General features: G+C 32.0%; 1 protein-coding gene across 2 annotated transcripts in view; it reads right to left on the bottom strand.

Moving 5' to 3' along the window:
* Positions 1-3,664: 3,664 nt before the first annotated feature.
* The window catches only part of LOC140062195 (chromodomain-helicase-DNA-binding protein 1-like), a 42,599-nt gene continuing 34,942 nt past the window's right edge, over positions 3,665-11,321 (bottom strand). For both annotated transcript variants that reach the window (XM_072108283.1, XM_072108284.1), the window contains 2 exons: positions 9,295-9,396; positions 3,665-8,973 (listed from right to left, as the gene is read on the bottom strand). In XM_072108283.1, the coding sequence (XP_071964384.1) occupies positions 8,688-8,973; positions 9,295-9,396 (388 nt within the window). In that variant the 3' untranslated portion in view covers positions 3,665-8,687. The remainder of the gene's footprint in view (positions 8,974-9,294; positions 9,397-11,321) is intronic.

Here is an 11,321-nt window from a genome sequence, read left to right as displayed (position 1 = left end):
AGGTATTATACCGCGCCTATATGCGCGCCTTTGCCAGCTGTATCGGTATTGAAGAGGTTTGACATCGTCAACGTTTGCCATCGTATGGTATCAAGTCTAAATCAATACGAATGCTATTGTGTTAAACGGCAAGTTAGATATTATACTGCGCCTATATGCGCGCCTTTGCCACTCGGTATTGAAGATGTTTGACATCGTCATAAATTACCATTTCCTAACATAATATACAGTAACATCTACATAAACAGTCTAGAATGTGTTTAGATTTTAAGAAACCATGTATAATTATTATAAGAACAATCAGAAACATTCCAAAAGTATGCTTAGAAATTGTAATACCAATACAGTAAGAAGTATCATCTAGATTAGATTACGAACATATCGTATACAAGAAGAGGGAACGGGTAGTGTTCTCTCTCGGTTTAGGTGAACTGAATGCTTAAAAACATTGACGCGCGCTGCCATTAGGCGTCGAAGTACGTAATGATATGGTTTAAACGTTTTGTATTATAGCATGCCTAACAATGATTCGCGCTGGATTCAACGATTAGTACAGGTTTTTTTTCGAAAAATAGCAAATTTTCGACCTTTTTATTTTTCGACATAATTGGGTTCTATGGTACTATAAGATAATCATAAAGCAATATATGATCATATACAGCAATATAAACGCACAATAATTGAATTTTAAAAACTTGAAATTTTGGCCATATTTTGAAAAAATCCCTGAACTATATATAGCACAGGGATTTTTTCGAAAAATTGCCATTTTTCGACCTTGTTTTTCCGACATAATTGGGTTCTATGGAACTATAAGATAATCATAAAGCAATATATGATCATATACAGCAATATAAACGCACAATAATTGAATTTTAAAAACTTGAAATTTTGGCCATATTTTGTCGAAAAATGGCCAATTTTCGACCTTTTATTTTTCTGCATAACTGGGTTATAAAGCAATATATGATCATATACAGCAATAAAAACGCATAATACTAGAATTTTAAAAACTTGAAATTTTTGCCATTTTTCTAAAAAATCCCTATACTATAGTACAAGGAGTTTTTCGAAAAATGGCCAATTTTCGACCTTTTTATTTTTCGACTCCGCATGTTTATTATGCTATAGTAACCATTTATGTCAAAAGTGGTTACTATAGCACAATTGACATGCGCAGAACCCATTATTCGATTCTGCGCATGTTTATTATGCTATAGTAACCATTTATGTCAAAAAATAAAAAGGTAAAAAATTGGCCATTTTTCGAAAATTTCCCTTACTATAGTAGGCCTACAAGGATTTTTTCAAAAAATGACCAATTTTCGACCCTTTTATTTTTCGATAAAACTGGTTACTATAGCACAATTGACATGCGCAGAACCCATTATTCGACTCTGCGCATGTTTATTATGCTATAGTAACCATTTATGTCAAAAATAAAAGGGTCGAAAATTGGCAATTTTTCGAAAATTTCCCTTACTATAGTACAGGGATTTTTTCAAAAAATTACAAATTTTCGACCCTTTTATTTTTCGATAAAACTGGTTACTATAGCACAATTGACATGCGCAGAACCCATTATTCGACTCTGCGCATGTTTATTATGCTAGAGTAACCATTTATGTCAAAAAATAAAGGGTCGAAAATTGGCCATTTTTCGAAAATTTCCCTTACTATAGTACAGGGATTTTTTCAAAAAATGACAAATTTTCGACCCTTTTATTTTTCGATAAAACTGGTTACTATAGCACAATTGACATGCGCAGAACCCATTATTCGACTTTGCGCATGTTTATTATGCTAGAGTAACCATTTATGTCAAAAAATTTAAGGGTCGAAAATTGGCCATTTTTCGAAAATTTCCCTTACTATATAGTAGAGGGATTTTTTCAAAAAATGACAAATTTTCGACCTTTTTATTTTTCGATAAAACTGGTTACTATAGCACAATTAAAATGCGCAGAACCCATTATTCGACTCTGCGCATGTTGATTATGCTATAGTAACCATTTATGTCAAAAATTAAAAAGGTCGAAAATTTGCCATTTTTCGAAAATTTTCCTTACTATAGTACAGGGAAATTTTCGAAAAATAGCACATTTTGTATCCTTATATTTTTTTACATAACTGATTACTATATGAAAAATTAACATGCGCAGAGTAAAATAATATGTTCTGTGCATGTCAATTATGCTATAGTAACCAGTAATATCGAAAAATAGTAAGGTTGGAACTTGGCAAGTTTTTGAAAAAATCCCTGTACTATTAAGTACGGGGAAATTTTCGAAAAATAGCACATTTTTTACCCTTATATTTCTTGACATAACTGGTTACTATATCATAACTAGAAAGCCACTCCGAGAGTGCATTCTACTGTAAAATTCTCCTACATAAGATTTCTCCGGTAAAAAAAAAAATATATATTTTTAGTCTTAATGCTGTTTGTGATTTAGGCTAATTTCATTACAAGCATGTGTATGCGAGTTTGGTGTAATGGTTATGTAACAAGCCTTTCAATTAACAATAGCTTCAGTTGACTAACAATAGAACAGCAACGCGAAAATCAAACGAGTGAATTTGAAAAGAAATAGGTTTTTTAAACTACTCGCATCAAAAAACATGCACATTAAACCAAATTATGTTTTAAAATTACAAATCACAAATTATAACTCTTGCCTCTTGTTAAAAAATGAAGTTTTTTGGACAAGTAGTTCTCGAGAAAATGCAATTTCAGTTTACTTGTTACTTTAAGACTGCTCGCCGGCTTTTGAAAAATTCTGTCCTATCTTTTAACACTAGCAGGTCTGAAAAAGTATACTAAAAAGTGGTCCAGAATTGGGACTGTGGTCCCAAAATGTAATGGAATGGTCCTTGACCACATATCTATCAGTCTATTCATTTTGGTAAAGATCTTGTGATTACTTTTTGAGTAATCCTGCTAACAAACAAACAAACAAACAAACACACGCTACCGATTACATATACCTCCTTGGCGGAGGTAAATTAACATGCGCAGAGTAAAATAATATGTTCTGCGAATGTCAATTATGCTATAGTAACCAGTAATATCGAAAAATAGTAAGGTTGGAACTTGGCAAGTTTTTGAAAAAATCCCTGTACTATTAAGTACGGGGAAATTTTCGAAAAATAGCACATTTTTTACCCTTATATTTTTTGACATAACTGGGTACTATATCATAATTAACATGCACCGAGTAAAATAATGATGTTCTACGCATGTCAATTATGCTATAGTAACCAGTTATATCGAAAAATAGCAAGGTCGGAATTTGGCATTTTTTGAACAAATCCCTGTACTATTAGTACAGAAAAATGTTCGAGAAATAGCAAATTTTCGACTCTGATATTTGTTACATAACTGGTTACTATAATAATTAACATGCTCATGGTCAAATAACGCGTTCTGCGCATGTAAATTATGCTATAGTAACCAATTATATGAAAAAAAAGTAACGTTGGAATTTTTTGAAAAAATAATTTTCGAAAAATAGCACATTTTCGACCCTTATATTTTTTGACATAACTGGTTACTATATCATAATTAATATGTGCAGAGTAAAATAATGTGTTCTGCGCATGTCCAAAACTATTATATATATATAAAAAAATCCCTGTACTATCAGAAAAAAAGTATTTCTCTTACAAATGTTGCCTTTTATTTTCACTGCGTAAATGTACAGACTATTGTACAGAAGTGCCAACATTGTTGCTGGACACATTGAAACAACAAAAGAAAAACACACAAGTATTATACAATTACAGTATTTTGTGTTGCAATCTATCCCCTTGGAAAACAATACCGAAATCTAAACAAATGTAATAAGAACATTCTGCATTGAAACATTTTACAAATGTTTTAATTCATTTAAAAAAAAATCTAAAATGCCAATTAGCCATATTTAATCGGGAAACATAAACCAATAATTGATTAGATAACTTATTGGAGCATATTTAATTCATGAATGTTTATTAAGACAATATTTAATGTTTTAATATTTATGTTAGAACCCACTAGTTGAATTAGAAGCATGATTCTCTTCCAAACACAAATTTGAGTCAGCACTTGATTAGGCATGACTTGAATTAATAGTACACAACATTCATAAACAACACAATTATTTGTTTGTAATGTAACCTTCTTGATCGGCTAGCTTTGTGACAGGAATAAGGTTTATACAAAAAGGGGCATTAACATGCAGATACAAAGTAGAGTGTAATTTAGTCAGAATCTGGATTCTGACTTCAAGATACATCCATACAAAAGAAATCTCTTCAGACACATATTTACATAAACACCAAACTTTACATTTTAACACAAATTGATAAAAATAAAACAGCAAACCCCACTATTACCAATGTTTTAGTCAATAGCACATGATTTGAATATTTTACTACAGTTGGAAGAGAAGTAAAATTATTCCAAATAAATAACTTTTTATACCTCATTACATATTAAATATATTTCTCATATTTAAGTTAAAAAGCGTTTTACTTTTAATTATTTTCACGATTCATTTCATAAATGATGATACATTGCAACATTCAATGTTAGATTTGAACAATTGTTCTCTTTACAAATAGGTAACAAATAAAATTGGAATAAGTCTAGGTTCTCAGAATTATCCCAAAGAACAACATGATGTCAAAGGTGAAAATGCTGGTTAATTACTGAGCACAGTACTTACTCCAAATAATTAGAGGGAAGTTGGAGCAAGTTTTATACTATCAATGTTAAACAATATTGTCCTTAAAAATAAAGATGTAAAAAAACAAACTTTTAAACAGTTTAGTCTTTGGGTTACACACATTCATTTTCCCACAATAATGGTATAAACTTCTACTACAACTAAAGATATATTGTCCCCTGAAAAAGTTTTTTAAAAGATGAATGTGCTATTTTAATGTCACATAACATAACATTCATTTTGACCAAAAAATTGGATTGAAAAAAAAAAATGATTTACCTGAAACACTAATTCAAAGCAATGTGGTATTGGTTGAATTTAACCATTTAGTTGTCTTTTTAGAGAAAACATTACCGTTTTGAATTTCTTTGTTCTACTGAAGTCATCAACTTTATAAAAACTGTGAAATGGCTTATTCAAAGTTTGTGTCATTTGGGGGACAACACATCTTTAAATGTGATTATTATTTAATAATAATAATTAAATATTATTATTAAATATTATTTAATAATATTAATCTCAGTTCTTTTAGTCCAGAAAATATAATTCATAAACAAAATAATTAAATCCTCTCATGATTCCAATTCCATACACAATAAAAGAAATGCAATTAAAATTAAACAAACAATATTGGTGTACAATAGATTTCAATAAAAAATAAAATATTCAATCTAATTAAATGCTGCAAATAATAATATAGTAAATTCAAACAACATGATGAAAAGCTACATTTAACAATCTGAAGTAGTTGTTGGGATGAATGTAATAACCTCCAAATTATATTATTGTACAATAACAGTATTTCATTTGCCTACTCCTGGACTGTCAAGTTTGTCTGTTAAGATTCATTAAAGGTATATATTCTGGTCCTTAACTGGATATTCAGATATCAATTCAATTACATAAATTGTTTTATTTTAAAGTTGGAATACAAATTTATAATTTACAATAATATAGATTAATTATGATATGAATACTACTGTATGAGAATGTTCATATCTATTGTTTCAATCAATTTTCTTTGACATTATCAAATGTAGATATTGGAAGATACATGGAAGACAGTGAGAGGTTTACATCTAGGATTAAAAGGAAATGCAAAACAAAAATAACTATTACAAAAATGTCATTTTAACAAGCACCATGACAAATAAAAATAATATTTATTAAGTGACAATACAAATTGATAATTAATTACATTATTATTATTTTATCATAACAAAATATTAATGATTCTATTTATAAACTAAAAGACATGCTCAGCTCCAGAATTTTTTAAAGAGAGAGAATTAGAGATGCTCATTTTGTAGAGGTTCTTTATATGACACTGTCTTCCAGCACTGTGTACATTTGCTCACATGTTTTCATGATTACAACATTCAATCATACACATTTCAATAACATCTCATTTACAATAATAAGATATAAATTCTATTCAGGTGGAGTTTGTTATTGCAGGTATGCAAAATATACACTATATTTAAAATGATATATAAACCTAATTATGAGCAGAAATCAATAGGACTTGCACTGTGAAACCAGTGACCTGATAAACAATACATTTTTATTCAGATTGACCTGACAAAATATTTATATTATTATATATATCTAAAGGCAAATTACTGAAAAAATGACAATGCTGTGGGTATCAGTGGCTGTATCTCAATGCAAAATATATTTTTACATATTTTTATTATTATATATGTTTTTTTTGGAATTTATCATGATCATGAAAATGGTTTGGCAATGATTGTTAACAAGCAATAAATATATCGATTAACAAAAATATACTTTCTTTGTATTCACTTGATAACTTATTCACTAGTGCTGATGGGAAAAGGACACAAAATGAAAGCTTAATATTTGAATACCGCTGTTAACTGTTGGCAAAGATAGCCAGAATTCACAGGTAATAAATTAAGTTAAAATTATTTCCTCTTATTTAAAATGCGGTTGGAAACCATATTTTTGAGATTATAGAACTATACTGTGTGGAAAATGCATAATCTAATATAATTAATTTTTACGGTAAAATACCACCTGATGCTGGCTTTAAAATAGGTGAATTATTTTGCAGACACAAAACAAGTTGTAGCATAAAAAATGAAGTGAAACTTTCCTGAAAACATAATATGACTGACCACACCCAATTCGACATGCCTGACATATTGCTGCATGTGGATTGACTTCAAACAGCATACTGTATGTAAGTTCTCAAACATTTTCCAAGTGTGAACAGCATATATGTAAAGGTTGCAAACATTTTCCTAGTGTGAAAGCAGCCTTATGCATTGTTTTTACAATGCTAATTTCATCAATTAAGTTCATGATTACAAATTTGAATAGCATGATTATTTAACTAGGTGTAGTGCACACCCTTTTTTATATATTAACATTTTTGTTTTCATAGAAAAATTAATAACAATCCATTTGTTATATTGCTGACAATCAGAAGCCATAACTATGTGCGAATCAATAAAAAACACACACATAAATAAAACAACATTTAGTTTACAAATAAAATTGACAAGCACAAGGCAATATAGATTTTAGAATTACAGGATGAACCAACACGGTGATATGAACCAACACGGTGATGTGAACCAGCATGGTGTTGTGAACCAACACAGTGGTGTGAACCAGCATGGCGGTGTGAACCAACACGGTGGTTTGAAACAACACGGTGGTGTGAACCAGCATGGCGGTGTGAACCAACGCGGTGATGTGAACCAGCATGGTGTTGTGAACCAACACAGTGGTGTGAACCAACACAGTGGTGTGAACCAACACAGTGGTGTGAGCCAACACGGTGGTGTGAACTAGCACGGCGGTGTGCACCAATGCGGTGATGTGAACCAGCTTGGTGTTGTCAACCAACACGGCAGTGTGAACCAACACAGTGGTGTGAACCAGCACGGTGGTGTGAACCAACACGATGATGTGAACCAACACGGCGATGTGAACCAACACAGTGGTGTGAACCAGCACGGTGGTGTGAACCAACACGATGATGTGAACCAACACGGCGATGTGAACCAGCATGGTGTTGTGAAACAACACGGCAGTGTGAACCAATAAAGTGGTGTGAACCAACACAGTGGTGTGAACCAACACGATGATGTGAACCAACACGGCGGTGTGAACCAACACAGTGGTGTGAACCAACACGATGATGTGAACCAACACAGTGGTGTGAACCAGCACGGCGGTGTGAACCAATGCGGTGATGTGAACCAGCATGGTGTTGTCAACCAACACGGCAGTGTGAACCAACACAGTGGTGTGAACCAGCACGATGGTGTGAACCAACACAGCGATGTGAACCAGCATGGTGTTGTGAAACAACACGGCAGTGTGAACCAACACAGTGGTGTGAACCAACACGATGATGTGAACCAACACGACGGTGTGAACCAGCATGGTGTTGTCAACCAACACGGCAGTGTGAACCAACACAGTGGTGTGAACCAACACGATGATGTGAACCAACACAGTGGTGTGAACCAGCACGATGATGTGAACCAATATGCCTTGCAATTCATTTCAAGTATTGTATGATTTTTTGTGATTCAAGTTTTTAATCATTTACATTCTAGTATTTCAAAAGGGTTCACCATGATCTATACATTGTCATCATCTAAAGATATTTCTTTATTTAATTTCAGCATGGTCACCTTCTGATCATGACTATATTTTGGTGTAGCTTATGCTAGCTTCCTCGGAGCTGAGACGTTTTATTTTCTAGTATAGAATCATGGAACTGCAGCTCCAGTATATCACCATAGTAACAATATTCTTGCTTTGATGTACAATGTTGCTATGGAACAATATTATGTTACTATAGTAACACAATTTGTTTACTATTACAATGTAACCACAGAGAATTAACTTCATACAATTATAGCAACTGCATTGGCTTTGACAACAAGTGTTTTTACCATAACTGGACAATGTAACAATTGTTACCTTGGTAATCGTTCAATGATGGTGACCTTTAGCTTTATTTGGTGAACTTGCATCTCCTCCTCCCCAATGGTCCCCTGAACTCGACGACCTCCGTTTATCAGAACGTTCAATTTTTCTACGTTTAGTGTCTGCATGGGGGTGATGAAATCGTTCATCTCGACTGCCTGCTTGATGTTGACTGTGTGATAGATATTCAGATTTATCGCCATGGTGACGCTCATCCCGGAAATATGGTTGGTGACGACCTGAATTGGAAGCTCCCGACCCAGTAGCACTTCTTTTATGATCTGTGTTATACCTAGTGGAATAAATTTTTACAATTTGGTAAACCTCTTTTATCTCTTGTGGTTTCCATATTAACAACTGTGGCTGAAGTGTGAACACTGAGATGTATACACTGGACCTCCAGTCCTTATCCGAGGAGATTTGTTCTACCAGAACTATGACAAAGGAGTGCCTATATTATGGCTGTGGTTTGCAGTGCCCCTGCCTTAAACCACCAAGTCACTTGACTGAAATTACACAGACAGTAAATGATTCTGATTCAGTTCTAAAATGAATAAATATGCTCTGAGATTCAAATAATAAGAAAATAATTGTTTATTTCTTCATCACATACCTACTGTCCTCCCTATCCCGATCTCTTCCATAATTCCCCACCCTTTCCCTATCATACCAGTGGTTGTCATGGTGATGAGAACGATTTGAGTGAAAGTCCGACCTAAAAGAAAGAGAGAAATATCTAGTGTTATAATAATTGATTATCAACAACAACAACGTTATTCAATGGCCTATAAATACTGCATACTAACAGCTTTTATAACCATGCATGAAATAAAGTAAAAAAATGAACTTGCTAATAAATAACTGTAGGTAAAAATAAGCACCACAAAGGGTGGCTGCTTACTTTGGGCTGGAAGCCAACTAATACAGGAGACGGTTTTTTCTTAGTGGACAGCAGAGCAAGGTAGGCAGATATTGTAATTTACTTTACCAAATTTAACTTGCCTAAGCAGTGTGGTTTTATACATTTCAAAACATCAAAATAGGACATCTAAGTATGATCTAAATTATGGTCTATAATGCCAGTACATGGTATGTACAAAATCATTAATTTTTAAAATGTCCTTGTTCATGCACATTAGAGCAGCATGTCAATACACATTATTAGCTGTCTCAGACAATTGAAAAGCTGTTGATATGGGACTCTGTATAAATGCACTGCCATTAGTAGCAAATGTGGTATACCTCGTTTATTTCATCATTTACTGTATACAAACTGGACATATTCTGATTTAATTTTCTAAGATAATTCAAGCCAAAAGTAAATATAAATGTGAACATTGTGCAAATATATTGTTAGTACATCGTACTGCAAACAACTTTTCATGCAACAAAATAAATTTTACACAGCAGCATTGATACAAACCCACTCCCTTATTTACTACAGAAAAAAGCAAATTTAATAAATATGCTCTAGATTACCGTAAATATAAAAACCATGACAAAGATACTTGCTGAAAATGATGTCTATCTTATTGTGAACATTACATAAACATTACCAATTAACAAACAACATAAACTTTTTATTGGAGAAAAAGATAAAATTCCAAACAACAAATTGTATATATTTCTATATAATAAAACCTGAAATTTAAGTCTTATAGACAACTTTATTAAAACCACATTTTTATTTCCTTAGTATCAGAGCAATATTATTTTAAAAACAGAATTTACCCTATTATTTATAGAAAGCGCATTTAGCTAATATCTGTTCAATGAAGTATGACTCATTAGAATATGCAAATAATCCACATAACACCTGGATTATATCATATGTTATATTGATATTTCATGTCAAAGCAAACTAAATTTTAAACTACTATAAGCAATTAAATAAAATGGATTGCATTAGCAGGGAAATGCTGGTAAACTATAAACCAAATGAAAAGCTGTATTTTAGCTAATTATCATATTGTCAATTAATGTAAATGTAATGCACCTGTACCACCTGGATTAAGACATTTATTTAACATTTTAATTGAAAGCAAGTTTTCATTTCATTTCATTATTTATTTGGTCTATTTGAGTATATACATAACAAAAAAAAACTGAAATTGGGGAGACCAGGGTCAACCTAAGTGAACTGAATCACAGTAGCTGAGCCGGTTGACCCAACCCCAAAGTCAGTTTACACATAAAAGACAGGAGTATATAAGCCATTATATACTAAAGCTGATTATGTAATAAACTATGACAAATTGCTAACAGTTCATATCAAGTTATGGCAAGATGAAGTAGATAATCTAGTTGAATGTTAAGCGAGTACTAACTGGATTATACAGTTCTCAATCAGGTTGAGATAACTGACAAAATTGTGTTAGTTGATTATTCGAACAGCCAAAACTGTTTTAATCTGATTGGTGTATTCATGACCAATTATCACCGGACACTCAAATTACATGACATGTTTATCATCTAGCTTGAATGTCGTCGTCAAGTTATTTTCTTCATCAATAAATAATTCCTTCCAATAAATGTATCTTGCACTAAGCAATGCTGTAACAAACCTGGATTTATATAAATATATATATTGTTTTGATATACTGTATTAATTTTAAGCAATTTAGTATGATATTTAATGAA

This window comes from Antedon mediterranea, chromosome 11, assembly GCF_964355755.1.
Source record: "Antedon mediterranea chromosome 11, ecAntMedi1.1, whole genome shotgun sequence".
Classification (NCBI taxonomy): Eukaryota; Metazoa; Echinodermata; class Crinoidea; order Comatulida; family Antedonidae; genus Antedon; species Antedon mediterranea.
Note: the sequence above shows the minus strand (reverse complement) of the source record. Positions and strands in the feature narration are given on the sequence as shown.